This window comes from Sinocyclocheilus grahami, unplaced genomic scaffold (genome assembly GCF_001515645.1).
Source record: "Sinocyclocheilus grahami isolate Dianchi unplaced genomic scaffold, SAMN03320097.WGS_v1.1 scaffold324.1, whole genome shotgun sequence".
NCBI lineage: Eukaryota > Metazoa > Chordata > Actinopteri > Cypriniformes > Cyprinidae > Sinocyclocheilus > Sinocyclocheilus grahami.
In genome coordinates, this window is record NW_015505503.1 from 756,434 (window position 1) to 775,515 (window position 19,082).

Here is a 19,082-nt window from a genome sequence, read left to right on the forward strand (position 1 = left end):
AGTTCCTTTTCTACAGCTCAAGAGACGTTTTAATTACTCTAGCTGCAGCACAAATTTCCAGCGCAAGTGCGTGTGTGTGATGTTGCAGGATGTATTTTTTACCTTTGCAAGCTGGCCAGTATTAATGGAACTGATGCATGTGTGTGTGTGTGTGTGTGTGTTTGAACGAACCGTATCCCTCAGGCAGGTCGGGCGGTGTGTGTAGGTGAGTTCTGCTCATGTAGTTTCTGTGTCTTTGAGAGCGAACCCTCCGCTCCTGCACCCGGGGGTCATCTGCAGGTACGACTGCTGCCCCGTTGGGCGTCATGATGGGCGTGTTCTCATCCACCAGGCAGCTGAGTGGCCGGCCGGGGCTCGAGTACTCGGATGCAGGCCTGTGTGTGAAAGAGGAAATGAGAACATGAGGGACAACAGACTACATTAAAATAGTTCAAATGTTTGGAGCTAGCAACATTAGGGTCATGGGTTGGATTTCCCAAGCAAAGTTTCGTATGCAAAAAAGTTGTGTGTCCCTTGAATAAAAGTGTGTGCGAAATGTGTAAGTAAATGTAAATGTACATGTGAAAGTCAAACGAACTGAAGATTACGGTGCATTTTTAAAAGAAATAAATCTTAGTTCTTGAAAACACCTTCTAGTTTTCAGATTGAGTTTTTTTCTGAAATTACAAATTGGAATCAAGTCTATTTCCATGGCCATTTCTAAATGGTTTGGACTTTGCTGGCACAAAATTTAAATTAAAATAAAAAAATAGACCAGTCTAGGTTGGTTTGCTGGTCTTAACTGGTTTAAAATGGTCTCCAAGACTGGCTAAGTTGGTGATTAGCGCAACCAACTAAAAAAAACATAAAAAATTGTGTCAAAACAAACAAACATATCTGACTAAGACCAGCATAGGCTAGTCTGTCCTATCCGACAAAACCACGTCAAACCCAAAGACATGGACAGTAATTTAGGCAAGCCAAAATGCCTTGATCCTACAAGACTTTATTTCAGTCTGCAAACCATTTGCATCTCTAACAAAAAATACAAAAAACATTTAGAACATAGTTTTAAAATCAAATAAGCTGGTTTGAACCTAGTTTGACTAGCTGAAAAACATCCCAATATCTCTCTAAAACCTGCCAACAGACCAGACTAAAACCAGCAAACCATCTTAGGCTGGTTTATGCTGTTGTTTCAGAAGGACCATGTAACAATTTGGTTGCTCTGCTGGGTTACAGATTGATATTAAAACAGCACACACAGGTATTAGCTGTGGAAACCTAAGCACACAATAGTGTGATCTTTTGGTGTGAGGTTCAAATCTCAGAAGTACAAAATGTACAGGTGCTTTGGATACTAAATGAATAATGTAAACGTGTCAGCGCCCTGCAGTCTCCGTAGACAAACACTGGAAAGCAGAGCCGTGAGGAGCTGAGTGACTTTCAACGTGACAAAGTCACAAACCTGCAACCTCTCCAAACAAGGGAGTGAATTTCTGTCCGGCTTCAGCTGCCCAGGTTGACCGTAAGTGCTGTTATTGTGAAGTGAAAACATCTAAGTGTAACAGCAGCTCAGCCGTGAAGCGTCTGGCAACACGAGCTCACCGAACGAGGACAGAGTGCTGAATCATGTAGCGCATAAACACAGCCTGTACTCGCTTTCAATATTCCCTCTGTTCCACACGGTTTCAACACATCAAAACGGCCTTTGGAAACAACGTTGGTATGAAAATTATGTATTTAATAGCTTCCTTTGCACACTAGGACTAGTCGGCCAGTGTCGACACACAACCTCACTAACGTGCTTATGGCTGAATTGAACTAAATCCCCAAAGGTATATGGTAACGTCTTGAGGAAAGACTAGAAAAATAGAGACTGTAGAGTAGAAACAAAAGAGTATATTGGTGTTTCTTAAACTATGGGCACTTTTGGCTCAGTATTTGGAATAAACTGGCGGCTAATTTTATTGCTAGCATGTTATGCACCCTAAATACACTGAATGAAAAAAATGTTTTCAAACGCCTTCTATTATTTGAGGTTTATTCATTAGTGTTGTAGACGCTGTCCTGGGCTGAGTTTTCCCAAATGCATCGTAAGCATAAGCAGATCGTAGAGACCAAAACGTTTGGGAAACGCAGTCCAGACCAACATTTTTTCTAGATCTTCGTCTAGGAATGTTGCCTGGAATATTTCTTGGTCTTTATGGTTTAGTGTTTCCTTAAAAATTCATGAAGTGGGGATGCTTCCTGACATGGCTTTGTATCTTTCAGCTGTGTTCTGGATAAATATGGGACAGTGTCTGAGATTGCAAAGACGACAGATGTGGCCCACACACATTTTCCTGTTGTGCGGTACATGGGTACTCGTACACAAAAATCACCATCCTATTCAGCAAAACCACTTTAAACTCAATGACCTGGACAGTAATTTAGGCAAGCCAAAATGCCGTTGTCCTACAAGTCTGCAAACCATTTGGATATCTAACCAAACTAAAAAAAGAAAAAATACAATAATGCAAATAACAAAAAAAGTAAAACAAAAATAAATTAAATTATAATAAATTAAAATAAAATAAAAATAAAACGGAATTGAATAAGTAAAATTTAAATATATATATATTTTTTATAAAATAAAAGTAAAATTAAAAACATATATATAATAAAAATAGAAATAAAATAAAATAAAAAGTGAACTGGACTACAACAAAGGAAACCTGATCCCACCTAGTAGGTCTCTCCCATTGGGTGCTGCGTGTGATATGATTCAGATACTGGATCCGGCCAGATGCAGTTCTCCTCTCCTCCCAGCTGCAGAAAGAACACAAAGAGACATTCATACAGACGAACAAACAGACACACGCACATGGCGCAGGAACAAACACAGGGGCTGGATAAGAACGTTGGGTGCTACCGTTCAGTATCTGCTAAAGATTAAACACTGTTGTATTTTTAAGCACTCATTTAGAGTTGCTTTTAAAGAGTTATTTCTTGTACCCATCAGGCAGGTCGTTGTCAAACAGACGACTGCAGTCCACCACTGGCCCTCCGGAGCCTATCCTGTCCCTGGACTGAAGACTAACTGTTGACACAAACACAAAAAATCAGGCAGTTAGAGGGGTCCCATCTGTGCAAGGTTTTAGTGTCATGGAGCGACAGAGACTATGTGACAGAAATCAAGTCAAGATGAGTGACATGCATTGCATAGATATTTTGCCATTTTGGGGTGTATGTATGTATGCATGTGTGTGTTTTTGAAATGTATCAAAAATTTTGTCAGACACCAAAAAGTGTAATATTATTAGATATTGATATAAATCAAGGAACATGAAAAATTATCAATAAAACAAACAAAAAAAAAACGTAATATTGTCAGACACCAATTAAGACGGTTTTAGAATTTATCAATTCAAATTTTGTTTAAAAATTGAATCAAAAAACACTTATTGGCAGATACAGATATAGATCATGCATTTAAAAAGAAATCAATTTAAAAACTCAATCCATATTGTTGGGATACAATACAGATGCAGCATTTTTAATGAATTATCAATTTTAAATAAAAAAAAACAATTAAATAAATAATACTGGCAGATACAAATATAGAACATGCATTTTTTTAAAAGATCAATTTAAAAAGAATTAATACTGGCAGACTCCAATATAGCCAATTGTGTACATTTTATATAAACATTTTTAATACACAAATTAGGGGTGTAACTGTTCAAGTTACTCATGGTTCGGTTCGTATCACGGTTTCAGTACGCTTCGATATGTGCTATGTTTAGGGAAAAAGGACTATATTGTCAAATAAAAATAAAGAAAATAAGAACAAACAATCTAATTACAAGCAACAGCACAAATAAATACAATAGAGCAAATATACAAATAAAATTAACAGTGCTTTTCAGGTTTTTTAGGTAGGTCTAATAGTTTTTAGGTACAGAAATTGAATAAAGTAATCAAATGTAAAATAACATTGCATATTTGACTGTATGAATTAAAGATTAATCTTTATTAAAGTTACAAAAGCTATTCAATCAAGAGCAGTGAGTGATTTCCTTGTCTTTTGTTGTTCGATTAACATTAAGAAAGTGCTGTCACTTTAAGTCAATGCACGGATCCAGAACGGCACAGTTCGATTTTTAACCAAGAACCGTTCCACCCCTAATATAAATGGTGTGCAATGAGATATATTTAGAGTTAGGGGTTTGTTCAAAGTGTTTAGTATAAGCTATAGTAATAGTAAAGCTTGCCTTAGGGTTAGGGTTAATAACTACCTGCTTGCTTACATTCATGTGACTCAACAAAACACGTGACGCAAATCTTGACGTGACATGAAGACATACAGACATATAAGAGGGTTGTTTGAAACTCTCAGCCATGGGAAAACATTCATCTTCTGATGAATGGCTGCTTGTAAAAACTGTGGTGTGGCTACGGGACATGCAACCCGGGGCGCAAATACATCACCACCCCACAAAACTCTTTCTTGATGAAGGAACAATGCGGCTCTAAGAGCATTAAAGAAAATTGCAATGGAATAGCCAAACGCAACATATAAATCATACAGAATGAGTGCCTTTTTCCTCCTTTGCTCCCAACCGAGCAATGTTTTTAGGGCGTCAAAGGTAAATGTGTGGGTTTAACCATCATTAATGACAAGCTTTGAAGCTGGTGTGACTCATGGGATAAATGGCAGATGTGGCAAGGAGAGCAAATTCCCGACAGGTCAATTCCTCGAAACGAGCAAAGCTTGTGGACTCACCTACTATCTGTCCCCTCACGGTATCGCTGTCATTGGGCCCCAACTTGTTCAGGTCCAAACGCTGATCTGTAAATGGACGGAGGAGGAGAATAAGAAAAAAGGTAGATAAAAAGTTCACTTGAGAAACCAAAGAGCCTGCGTGACGTTTGTGTCTTAACCTCTGACCTTCCTCACTCGGCGAACCATCTGACACTTAAAAAACAGCCTAAAACGCTCCACATTTCATGCGTTAGGTCACATACACTGCAGCGCGCTGTGTGTGTGGGTGTATACACAGAGGCTGCTTTATTCCTCTCAGACTGTAGATGTGCTGATAGGAGTGAGACGCTTCCAGAAACACGCTGGGGCTCTCTGTCATTGCCGGAAAGAAGGAGGCAGGAATAACAAGTAGCCTGCAGACATTAGAGAGGCCACTATCTGTTCTCACTCGCTCTCTCTCACACACACACAGATCAGGATGCACAGCTAGACTAAACAGGGCTGGAGGAGCGTTCACCCATCCCAACACACTAGACTCACATTTAAACCCCTTCATATGGTCAAACCTGCGTAGATGATTAAAAAAAAAAAACATTATTTACTATTATTTTAATATACTATACTAATAAAAAAAAAAAAAACGGTACTATTGACAAATATTGACATAGCAGTTATCGACGTGACATGTGGCCAAGTATGGTGACCCATACTAGGAATTAGTGCTCTGCATTTAACCCATCCAAAGTGCACACACACAGCAGTGAACACACACCGTGAACACACACCCGGAGCAGTGGGCAGCCATTTCTTTGCTGCGGCACCCCGGGAGCAGTTGGGTGTTCGGTGCCTTGCTCAAGGGCACCTCAGTCGTCGTATTGAAAGTGGAAATACCTGCCGGTACGAGACTCGAACCTTTGGGTTACGAGTCCGACTCTCTAACCATGAGGCCAACCAATATTGGTTAGACTCTAACCAATAATTTCCACAATACATTTTTGTAAAGCTATTGTAATTATAGCAACAAATAACAAGTAATACTGGATTAAACAGATATTGCTATCCGCTACAGCTATATATTTTTTTATTTTTTGTAATTAGAAAAATAAAGAACATTAGCTGAAACGGATATAGACATCATCGAAACTTAAAGAAATTATACACAGTGTTTCCCACAGACTTAGACTCGATGTGTGGCGGCACTTCGCCTGGGGGAAATATATATGTATATAATGTAAATATAAAACAGCAGATGGGTTATTGAAAGTGCAAATTCACTCTCTGCCAGCAGGAGGCGCTTTAAGAGCGGCAGAACTAGTGGTTTCCCCAGTAACGGCTGTAAACATAGCAGCTCATAAATGCTGCTTTATCAGGCATTACAGGAAATATTAAATGAAAATTACATCAGAACTTTTCTGAAGACAATCGGTTCCCTTTAAAAAAAGATACATTTATATAAAAACACCCGTGCCGCGTTTTGACTTTGAAACGTGCAGTGCTCATGTTTATTCAACGAAGTCAAAGCCTTTTGGAAAATCTATTTGTGGTGGTCAGTGTTGATATTGTGGCGGGCCGCCACAAATAAATCAATGTATGGGAAACACTGTATGGTTTCCATTTAAAATACATAGAAATATATAGAGACACTTATAACAAGAGGAAGAGCAAGAAAAAGAAAAAGAGGAAGACGACGACAAATAGGAAGTGGACATGAGCAAGCAAAATGAAGAGGAAGAGCAAGATTTGATATATTTGTGAATTTATATTACCGTATTGGCCTGAATATAAGACGACCCTGATTATAAGACGACCCCCCTTTTCCCAGATGTACCTTTTGGAAAAAGGCTGTTTAAAAATCGAATCTTGTTTTTTTCTCAGTAAAACACATTTTGTCTTCAATTATTTTCATATTGCATATTTTTCCTATTTTCATTTTTGTTTTGAAAGTATGGTAAAAACTGATAAAATGTACCACCAATCACATTTAAAGAATATACACTTTTTGATATACCATTAAAAAAAAAAAAAAACGGTAGCCCATCTGAATTAGGACATTTAGGCTATCCATCTAATAGTAGCCTACCAAAATCTTATTAACAGTAGAAGTTAAATCTTACTGTAGTCTTCAAATCTGGGTACTGTCTTACGTTTTAAAATCACAAAGGGAGTTTGGTCCCATCAGGCTAACGTGACAGTCACGACTCATGCAGCTGTAAGGTTTTCTTTCTCTTTTGTTTTTACTCGTGATCTTTACAACACGCATTTACATATTTCATGGCACACTCGTTTTACGCGTATTTGGCACCACCTATTGTTGTGGGTGTATTATTGACATGTCAAAGTCTAGACCCTGAATATAAAACGACCGAGCTTTTTCAGATGTATTTCCAAGAAAAAAAACATCGTCTTATATTCGGGTCAATACGGTAATTAAAAAAAAAAAAAGAAGCTAATATTGGCATGAGATGAGACCAAAATTATTTATATTAAATAAATAATTTCCTATTTAAGACCCTGCTTGTTACTGACAGACTGTACGGGAGACAGAGAAAGAGAGAGAATGAGAAAAGACAGAAAGAATGATAGCAGACAGACAGAAGGGGTGCAACAGGAAATGGTGAGCTGAATCACTTCCAGCTGTGGGAGCGGCTGTGGGTTTCCTGTGCTTATCCAGGACAGTGGTCACGCTGGAGGGTTTCTAGGGAAAGCCTGCTTTTAAAATCCTCTTAAACACAAGCGTGGGGCTGGAACGCAGCCAGACAGACTCGTACCCTAAACATACTGACTTAGTTCACCACCAAAAAACACTGGTTCTTGTGTAGCTGACAGGAAAGTGATGCACAAATAACAGGACGTCTTTTACCTGAGACAGACAGTGGTCTTCAGCCAAAGATACATATATTATTATCTTCAAAAACACTGTTGTTGTTTTATTTAAAGGTTGTCCATTTAACACACACAGCCATTGTAGTACATACAGTACATATAACCTCTCTGAGCCAATTATACACCCACAAGTACACTTGAAATCTGCCGAAGCCAGTTTTACACACAAGTTAGACCTGTGTTTTCTGAGCTAATTATACACACACTAACAGACACCTACACTTACAGCCTGTGTCCTTGAGTCGGTTAATGGAGTTGGAGAGGAGTCGTACGCATCCCAGGAATCCCGCTCCCTGTTTCTTATGGATCTTTTTATGGTTCCACACGCTGATGGTGATGGAGTCCGACTTCCCGATATACCTGAAGAAATAACAAGAGACGTCACTTCAAGTTGGAATTTCTACATTTTCTATCATGTCTCAAACTCGGACCATATCAGTCTCGAAAGCCCATGGTATTTGTGTAAAACATGTTTTATGAACCATGATTACACACAGCGGTTCAGAGGAGAAGAACTGTTTTAAGTAGAGCAATGAGGACTTTATTAAAAAAAACAATGAAGACTGTAAAAATGATGCCAGAAAAATGCCACTGAAGACAATGAGGATAACAAGGAAGACAAAAACATTGAAGATGATTATGAAGACGAATAACTCTTCAGTAAGATGAAAAATAAATACCAAAGAGGAAGAAGAAGAGGAGAAAAAAAGAAGAGGAAGAGCAGAGAAAGACGACAAAGAAGCGCAAGATGACAAGAAAGAGGAAGATGACAAATAAGAGAAAAGAGGGACGAACAGGAAAAGATAGAAGATAAAGAGAAAGACAACAAAGATGAGGGGGAAAAAAAGAGGAAGATGGCAGACTAAGAGGAGGAAGAAGGGCAAGAAGATGACGTAAATGAAAATGACAAAGAAAAAGTGGAAGATGACAAAGTAGGTCAAAATGACATGAGGAAAAGGAAGTAGAAGAGGAAAAGGCGAGGAAGAAGATGTGGAAGAGGAAGATGACAAAGAAGTGAGAGAATGACAAAGAGGAGGTTGAAGGAGATGAAGAGGTAGAGGACGTAGATGAAAATGAGGAAGTAAAAGAGGAAGACAATGAAGAAGCAAAAGAGGAAGATTAAAAAGAAAAAGACAATGAAGAGGATGTCAATAGAAAGAAGACCACAAAGAGGAGGAAGAAAAAGAAGATAAAGAAGAGCAAGATGTCGAAGTAGATTGAAAACAATGAAGGCGGCGGCGAGGAAGAGGGTGACAATGACAAGAGTGCGAAGACGAAAAAGGTGACAAAGGAAGTAGATGAAGATGGAATTCATAAGTAGGAAGAAACAAAATATGAAGAACATGAAGTAGTAAGAGTGCAAAGAGAACTGGGTTTGTTTTCAGTCCATTAACATATGCCTAATTTTGTTTGGTTCTTTTAAACAGGGTGAAAACACCTGAAATCTTCTTCAGCAAACCTAACAAAGAAGCTCAAGAACTTTAAGCGATCCCACGCAGTCCTCTTGTTCTCTCACCACCGTATGCATTTCATCAAGTCCTACATAAAAGTCAGCTGGTTTGTCTGAAAGTTTTGGCATGGCGTTAGACAAAACAAATGATTCCCTTAAATTCTGGGGGAACAGAAACACCTCCAGAACTGGACATCAAAAGGAGCTAGGCTGTCAAAAAATGTCCAAGCAAAGTCTGAACGTTCTGTCAGCCTGCCAACGGGACAGAATCCCTGGGCAACAGATCTTGTTTGGACGGAAAACCAATCGAAGAGGTAGAGGAGTAGAGAGAGAAAGGGCAGGAAAAGGGGCAGGATGAAAGAAACAAGACGACAGAATGCCAATGACTGTGTGGATGCTCTCACCAGAACGAGTCCAACCAAACCCAAACAATCAGAGTTCTTCTCTCTGATCTGGGGAACATTTATCAACTGCCTACAGAGCCAAAAAAAACTGCTCTGAAGTCTGAGCTCACAATAGCCTTTATACACAATATCTCGGATAGTCTTTACGCCAAATTTTACTTATACCAGTCAAGAGCTTGTACCAACAAGTTACTCAACCAGACCAAAAGACGACAGGACAAAACAAAAGCCAAGACAATAAACCGAAACCTGCGCTGTCCACAGTTGACAACAGATAATTACGGTTTAGTGTAGGGATGCACCGATACCACTTTTTCCAGTACTCGCCCGATAACGATACTTTTATTTTTGGTACTTGCCGATACCGATATTTTTATTGCATTTGTAAATTTTTTAAATATTGGGTACAGAAACCAAAAGAGTATGTATAATGTTAGTTGGTTAACTTCATTTATCAAATAGATAGTCAAACCAAAATTTATTCAGACACCTTCAACATTTCTCACATTATCACAGTTTATTTGCTATAGTTTAGAAATTGGTAATAAAATATGACAAAAACTCAGTTTAAACTGTGTCAGAACAAATTCATCTAGATAAATGTTAGATCCTTTTGATAGAGAGGTATGTAATAGATTACAATCAACCAAAATAACTCGGACAGCTGTTAGTATGACAGTATTTACACAACTATGAATACTTAGTCGGGCAACACTTAGCCTTAATGACAGCCTGTAGTCTCCTGGGCATGCTGTCACCCAGCTTCATGAAAACCTCAACTTCAGTTTTTTTCCCAGACTCGGTCTGAATAATTTTTGGACCCAAATTTGTATAAATTTGACTGGTAGTCCACTGTATGAAGAATTTTTGGGTATGATTTGTCACAGTTTACTTTATTTTGCTGTCCTCACTTACATAAATGAACTATAGTGTCCTGCACCCACTAGTAAAAAAATATCAAATTATATCTGGTCTCTGAATCATTTTTGGTTTGACTGTATATCCTTCGGTTATTTTCACACTTAATTATGCCCATTAAAATGTATTTTACAAGTTTTTGTTACTTTCACTGTTAATTCTTTTGCTCTATGGTACATCATCTTTAATTTAACAGCATTAGAGCTGCTCCATTGCAGCGGCTTAATACTGTAATCACGCGCTTTGCTGTAATAATGCAGGGAACCACTCGTTATAAATCTCCTAACTGTGATATTTTCAGAAATAGAAGTCGCGTTTTTTCATCTGAAACGTGCTGCGATTTATATTCCAAAGCCACTCATATAATGCAGAAACACTCAAGCAAGCAAAACACGCGCAAAGCGTGCAGGTATTTGTACTGATGCAGAATAGTACAGCCTTTTAGTAATTACAATAGTACAGTAATAGCATTTCACACAGGCTGCTAGATTCACTTTCGCTAGAAAGTAGTGTATGCCTAAGGTTGAAAATAAACTATGTTTATAGTGAATGCCCCTATGAATGGTTTTATTTTTACGATTTCGTTTTAATCCAAATGATGCATGTGCTAAGTGAGTGAACATCACACAACAAACAAAGATCACACAACAGAATTGCGCGCGCGCGCGCTCTCCCTCTCTCTCTCACTCCCTACCGTTAAGTAACTTGTGCATTGTTTTACTTGTTTTTGACATATCCGACCGAACTACAAACTTTCCAGTGATGTCTGTGAGAAAGATATATTCACTCGACAAGCTCGCACATCTGCGCCGCCGCGCGCTCAATCCACTCAGCGTGATTTGCTTATCAGCTCCCGTACATCAGCTATACAGTCAATACTGAATGTTTAACATTATATTCATTGCATACATATACTTCGTAGTTGACATCCTTAACTCCTTTCCGCTGTCTGTTGTTGGCGTTTCTTTGTTTGAATATGGTGCTTATCACATGCTGTGTGGTATCGGCGTTTGGTATCGGGCATTTTAACGAGTACGAGTACAGGAGACCAGTTTAGTGCATTTTAGGTTTCTCTGATAACCCTTCATCAAACCTCAGTGATTGTTTCTGAACTTTCTCAGGAAATACCAACAACACTGATTTGATAAATGGCTTAACAACAAACAGACGTCCAATATAATGAATATATTTTCCTTGTAAATCTAATTTAAAGCATATGTGGCAAGCTTTTACAAATGTAATCTTTGAATTTATTTTGAAAAACCCTTTTGACCAAAATTCTTGATTTAATATGTCTGAAAATGTAGCGAAATTTTCAAGTTAAAAGATGTGTCCTGTCAATCTTTCATCATTAAATGATTTTGACATTATGTTGGTCCTGACATTCAACAAAAATAACAAAACTATCAAATAGCTCAATAACCTTTCAACAATGGCGACATTTCAACTGTTTTCCCTGCCAACAAGGAGGCAACTGAATCCCTGTGATGTGCATTATGGGAATCCTAGTTTTACTAACTTATAACTTGAGTTCAAAAGCACTTATGAAAATCCAGATGGCGAACAGAAATCCCCAAGTATTTAGGATGTAGGGTTTAAGCAACATCTCCTTGGTTTTCTCTTCCCCACCCATTATTCTGGGTTGTGGGGCAGGCTGTGGAAACGGCGACCTACTTTCCGCTGACAGACGTGACACGATTGGCGAACTCGACAGCCGTTCTAGGGGGTGAGGGTTAGTCTACGTTTGCCCTGGCAACCAAACAAACGGAGACGTGTGCTTCCTCTAGCTGCCGGCTGTCAGCTCGACATGAGAACGGGACAAGTATTGGAAATCTGCTCCCCTTCTTTTTTTTCTCCGACATTTCCTTGCATCTCGGTTTTTAATGTTTTGCATCCTCCCTTAAGTTTTGCTTTTGGTCTGTGGGAAAAACAACAAGTCTACATGGAGGGAAAGTTTCTATTTTTTATTCCATGCTGTGAAATTGTTGATACTCGTAGTTGAAGATAAAACCTCTTTAAAAATGTAAATAGAGCTAGAAGCGTACGGTGTAACGAAAGGATATGGGATTTTGCACCCATGGAAATCTGTCCTGCACAGATCGAGCTGTTGACTCCAGAGAAGGTGACCTAAATCCTCAAAGCCTGAAGGATGCTGGGAGCTTTACTGATGGGCTGCACTGATCAAGAGATTGGAAGAAATCGCACACCACCGGTTCAAGAAAAAACCCTGGGCTTATTTGAAAGTGCATGTTAATGGGTTAGGCCTATACGAGAAATATATTTTTACTTAAATAATAAATTAAGAAAATGAAGGAAAAACTGTGCAACAAGTAGCCTAGTATGCAGAGTTTCGGTTCATTTTTGTGCTGCACGAAAGCAGCATCCTATTTTTCTTTAGGCTTATTTTATGAAAGCACAAAGATTTGTTTTTATTGTGAATGTACACAAATAAAGGCAAACATTTTACAATTCCGATTATCTTTATGACTAAAAGGAGTAGTTGCTTCCACTGTTAGAAGGAAAAAAATTCAAGTGATTGCACCAGCGTCGCATGCGCGCACACAGTTAAGCATTGCTACCTTGACAATGCAGCCAGTTCATTATCATAATAAAATACAGTCAGTCAAACATATGGGAAAAAAAACCCCTGCTCAGTTTAAATATGTAGTAAAATCTGTGCCGTTAAGCGTTATCACCGTACCGCCGTGATGTTATGTCAAACACATTTTGTTTTACGTGGATATTGGAACGCGAGTGAAGTAGGCTACATAATAAATAATAATTTGGCATTCAAATACATCGCGAATACGGAAACATTTGATTTTGTCGAATGAGAGACCCAACATTGGTTTCAGTTTCGTTTTAGCCAAAACAAATTCATTTTGGCTTGTCATTTATAATGCTATATCTTATATATTGCTATAGCTTACATTGCTATAATATTTTTTAATTCTTGTTCTTTTCTAAATAATGTTAATTGAAAGGCTTTGTTGTGGAGTGAAGGGAACTAAAATAGCCTAGCTAGGTTTACAGTGTTTATTATAATGTTTGTAAACATTTTGCGTCGACATTAGGCCTATTTCTGAATGAAATTACTTTTTTTTTTCTCTAAAAAACTAAAATATTTTTATATGCGTAGCGTATTTCAACCACGCAGCAAACCTTTTGAAATATTTTGATAAATTACTGAGAAAAAAATAAATAAATGACTTTTAAAACCGTTTAACTGATTGTATTAATCGGTCAAAATTCTTACAGTCGGTTAAAGGTGGGGTAAGTGAAATCTGGTAGCCAATGTTGACATTTAAAATCACCAAAACAAACATGCCCCCAGCCCAAAAGGGTCTCCCCCCTAGGGTAAGCGATTTCTGGTAGCCAATGTTGACATTTGAAATCACCAAAACAAACACGCCCCTAGCCCAAAAGGGTCTCGCCCCTATTTTGATAGCTCCGCCCCACACATACGTACACAACCCAGACAACGATTAGTTCTGTGAAACAAAGCAAAACCAATGTTACACTGTCTACACCGGACGCGAGTGGCGTGACAAAATACTATAGAACTCATAATCAGTAATGCTGTCTACACCATAGATATATATACACATCTATGGTCTAGACTGGATGCGGCACGGCACAACACGACAAATCCCCGACAGAAAACTGCTGCTGCATTCTATTTATGACAAATTTCAAATGATTTTCAATGTTCGCGTCCAGTGTACTAGACAGAATTTAGCTGTTGCGGCGCAGACACGGTGTTACTCGCCTATCGAGAAGAAACAAAGCAACCTCGGCATCCGATTGCAGGTCTTCAGATCCTTGAGTTCTCTCCAGCGCTGGAAAGCTGATCCGATATTTACACGGGCCCTACTTCTTGCCTTAAGCCTTCGTTTGTTCCGCAGACGTTTTCCTCTTTTGTTTTTTATCTGCCATCTCTTTCTCTCGCTCGGACTGAACGCGCTCTCCTCCACATCATGAGTAGACACGCCCCTTACTGCTGATTGGCTACAAGTTTGTTTTGCTATTCGGCCCGAATCAGTTTTCTAAAGCGTTTTTGAAAAAATCGCTTACCCCACCTTTAATCTCTAGTTATTTAACCCCCAAATTTTAATTTTATCATTATTTACACACCGTCAAGCCGTTTTTTTTCTTTTGATGAACACACAATTTTGAATGGAAATGAAAATAACATACAATAAATTGGTCATTTTATTGTTGAGCTTAATCAAGGAAAAAAGTGGTCGACACAATGTTTGTTTGCGATTTTCCCCACCATCGCAGCATTCAAATCTCAACTGCGTAAATTCAAATATACTGTGTGACGAGTCATGCTTGGTTTGCATGTCAGTAATGCAGAGCGACATTGGTTCCCGAGCGTTACATGCATAATATGCAGAAAGAGATTGGAGGTTGAGGGGAGAATGAAGTGAATAATAAATTCAATTGTTTAGTTTTTTTCTTACAGTAAGCTAATGTATAGCTTCAGAAGACTTGAAATACATTACACAACTCATATGAACAACTTCTATATCATGTTTTTTCTTTTATGTTGCTTGGCTGAAAAGAAAAAGTAAAGTAAAATAAAAAAATTTGTACGGAAAAACATTCTCCAAAATATCCCTTTTTTCACAGAAAAAAACAATATACAGATTTGAAAGAACACAATGGCAATAAAATAATGGTAGAATATTATTTCATGCTAGAATATTCCATATTATGGAAGATTTGCTAGTTTTCTTTCTTTCTTTCGTTTTGCTTTGTTTTAAACCCAGTATCAAGTGAACCACAATCCATAAACACACTTAAATGTGATGTTAAAAACAGGCTCAATCGCTCTGGGTGACTCACGCAGAAAAACGGGCAAAATGAACCCACACATAATCGTCTAATGATACAGTCTAGAACTGCAGACTAAGAACTACAGCGCCCAAGTCTCTAAAACTCAACTCAACAGATGACTACGTGCTTTGAAATAAGATCTGCTTCCGAGTGGTGGTCTTCTGGATTGTGGTATCTATACATTATTGTCTCAGGTTTAAACTGAGCTGGGATCAGTGCAAAGGGAATCAAGGTGTGCCACTGGCTGTGTGTTTGAAAACAATCAGACCAGGAAGAGCTCTTACAGGTCATAGTGCTGGTTCCATTTGGGGTCCAGCGTGTTCCTCACTGTGTCTGTTGAGTGGCACTGCCCTGAACCGTCCACCACCACCTTAGCGAAGGGGTCTGGCAGTCCTGCAAAATACACAAACGTCGTTTACTGAGACTTCTGAGCAGGAATCGAAGACAGCATTTGAATACAAGATCATTCCGTTCATAATGTGGTTTGAAATTGATTTGAAACCTGAAACCAGCACATGTTGCAGAGGAGTCCAAAAATAATAAAACTCCAATTACTACAGATGGACTTATACTGGAAATGGTGACTATCAAGTGTGTTACTCACACACAATAATATATATTATTTACTGTGCATTCGGAAAGTATTAAGGTCCTTTCATTTGTTGTTACACATTTTATGTTACAGCCTAATGATAAAATGCTTTAAAATATTTTTATTTTAACTGTATTATTTTTTTTATTGCTACATTTGATGGTTTTTAATGATAGTTCTGAATTATTTTTGATTACAATGAAAGTAGTAGTAGTAGTAGTTATTTTTATTGCCATGTCAGCATCCAAGGCTATCTTCATGGCAAAAACTGAGTTGCAACAATACAAGATTTTTTTTTTTAATTAACAAAAAATTCAAAAATCTTTTCTGGTAAAATTTCAATGAAAAATTAAATCAATGTAATTAATGGGTGTATTCAAAAACAAAACAGGATTACTTTTCTCATTAGTTCTAGAATTTTCCGTTAACACTTTTAATATTAGCATTTATAAAAATAACTGAATTGGTTTGATTGCACATGCAAAATTCGAGATCGAAGCTTTAGTATTGATGCTTTAGAAAATATTGGTTAGTATTGAAGTATTTAGTATTGAAGATATTTCAAAATGAGCAGATATCTAGATTTCACAACTTACATTACAATATTGTGACACTTTAATTCATTTGAGCATCAAATAAGTTTACAATGACAAAAACAAAACCTCTTTTTAACTTAGAATGTGCCATTTTATTTTTTATGAGACAAGTTAAATCTAGTTGTAATCTAATCTAAACGAATCTAATATTAGTCATGTATCAGCTATTACAGAAGAAAAATTTATTATCAGTATATCAGCACGGGCCAGCATTATAATATTAGTTTATCCCCAACAAACACATTTTCCCCAAACATAGTTTTTCCTCTCACTTTTATTTATTTATTTTTTAAATATTTTTATATTGTTTGTCTTCATTAATTCAACTGCAGGCTGAGCAGGAAGACAAAGATATGCATGCAGGTTTACAAATAAGAGCAGAGGGATTGTAGTCTTAATTTAACCACATACACTCCGCTAAACCTCATCCCTCTGCCAGCATCACATTTTCGCTACTCTCTTTTTGTCTTGCCTTGTAGCGGTCTCTCTTCCCAGCTCCCAACACTGTCTGTTTCTCTCTTTGCTATCTGACTGGCAACTCCGATGTGGACTTGGTTGTTTGTGTTCATCAGGGTAGAGAAAGTGAGATGAGTATACATGTGTCAACCAGCGGTTGCTTGGTCCCCCCGAACTGACCCACATTTCTGGTGTCTCGTGGGGGAAGAGCACTTATCTCTCTCTGCACACTTTTAACAGATGAGCCTCTGCTGAAACACGCTGACAGGAATAGAGCGCTCTCGCAGTTCACTTGCTTTCAGACACACATTCTCAGTAGTTATGAAGGTCGGGTACTTACGGAAGAAGTCTTTCTTCACCAGGTTCTTTGCGCACAGAACTGCAGAGAGAAGAGTGCAAACAAAAAAGCATTGTTACTTGGACGTTTTGGAACAAAATACAGTGGTGTGAAAAAGTGTTGGTCCCCCTCCCGGGGTTTTAATTTTTTGCATATTTGTCACACTTAAAAGATTCAGATCATCAAACTAATTTTAATATTACACAAAGATAATGCAAGTAAATACAAAATGCAGTTTTTAAATGATTATTTATTTTATTAAGGGAAAAAAACACTGTCCAAACGTGCCTGGCCCTACGTGAAAAAGTAATTGCCCCCTAAATCTAATAACTGGTTGTGCCACGCTTTGCAGCAACAACTGCAATCAAGTGTTTGCGATAACTGGCAATGAGTCTTTCACATCGCTGTAGAGGAATTTTGGCCCACTCTTCTTTGCAGAATTGTATTAATTCAGCCACATTGGAGGGTTTTCGAGCATGAATGGACTGTTTAAGCATCTCAATCGGATTTAAGTCCGGACTTTAATTTGGCCACTTCAAAACCTTAACCCTAACTAAACTTAATTTAGTTTTTCTTGAGCCATTCAGAGGTGGACTTTGTCAAGCAAGTAAACCATAACAGTGATTGATGTTTTAAAATACAGTTTTGAGTTTTTTTAATCTTCAATTTTTATTGTTTTCCAGTCAAAATCTCTATATCCTTAAAAAAGATTGATTTAAACTAAATGGCTAATTCGTTTCCCCCCACAGAATATATATCTTGAATAAAGCTATTATTTGTAATATTTGTTTTATAATTATTTCACACCCCCTTGACAAACTTTTTTTTATTTAGCTAATAAAAAAAAAAACTTATTTATTATTTATACTTAAAATGAGACAGCAATTTACATTTGGGATAGGAGCAATTAACCTAATTCAAGACTTATTCTCTGAAAACAAATACTAACTTAACATCTAACGAAACATACAATTTTGCTTATGTATATTAAAGAAAATGACTAATTAAATGATTTTCTGCAGTGCACAAAATGAGTTTAGGGGGATTTAGGTCTCATAACGGCTAACAGGCACAGTGATGCATAGATATGTTTTAAATTTCCGAGTTCTGTATTTTTAGGATCTCAGCGTCAGAGAAAATGTTTAAATCCATAGCACGACTCTTAAGGCACTCAGCAGTCCCAGATCAAGCTCACAATGTATTATAGATGCAAAGTAAAAAAAAACAAACCTCTGATCCACATCCCATCCCACCGCTAGCCTACATTCAGCTTAATAACTCAAGAGTTTAATAAAAGAGAGAAAAAAAAAACTAAACTTCTGACTTCAAACTGGCCTGAGCTGTCAGTTAACAAGAGATTTCGGTTTAAAGCTTCCCATGCGATACCACAGGCAACTCAAAGGAGATATTTATTCTTCCTTTGACATCTGTGAGAATGTCAAGAGGTCAGGGAACACTTTCGGGTTAACAACAAAGCTGAAAAGCTTTCACAATCAAAATGATCAACTTTTGAGGTTCATAACATGGACCAAGGGTGAGAAACGCCCCGTTTGTTTAGAAAAAAATACTGATTATTGTTTTTTAAAAGTCTCAGACACAATACTGGGAGCACTTGTAGACAATCACAATGAGAAATGAGACTGAGAGAGCAAGAAACGTCTGAAGAGGACAAAATGGGAGTAGGGATGTTGAGCCGATAACCAACAGCTGGCCTAAATGAAAATTTCTGTCTGGACCACTATCGTCAAAGATGATTGACAATTAGCATACAGTTTGGATTGGCAGTATGGTTCCGTTCTGGGCAAGAACTCCCTGTGCATCCATGCAGCCTAGCATGGATGAGAGCAGGGAGAGCAGCGATAACCCCCCCAGGGTAAA

The 19,082-nt window shown here is 37.9% G+C and overlaps 1 protein-coding gene across 4 annotated transcripts in view; it reads right to left on the reverse strand.

Moving 5' to 3' along the window:
- Positions 1-19,082, reverse strand: part of smurf2 (SMAD specific E3 ubiquitin protein ligase 2) — a 64,071-nt gene that overhangs the window by 22,799 nt on the left and 22,190 nt on the right. For 2 of the 4 annotated variants that reach the window (XM_016294820.1, XM_016294819.1), the window contains exons 2-8: positions 17,208-17,246; positions 15,508-15,616; positions 7,830-7,969; positions 4,748-4,813; positions 2,977-3,061; positions 2,707-2,790; positions 172-374 (exon numbers count right to left, since the gene is read on the reverse strand). In XM_016294820.1, the coding sequence (XP_016150306.1) occupies positions 172-374; positions 2,707-2,790; positions 2,977-3,061; positions 4,748-4,813; positions 7,830-7,969; positions 15,508-15,616; positions 17,208-17,246 (726 nt within the window). Of the gene's footprint in view, positions 1-171; positions 375-2,706; positions 2,791-2,976; positions 3,062-4,747; positions 4,814-7,829; positions 7,970-15,507; positions 15,617-17,207; positions 17,247-19,082 lie in introns of those variants that run through there. The other 2 variants (XM_016294821.1, XM_016294822.1) reach the window with 2 other exon arrangements.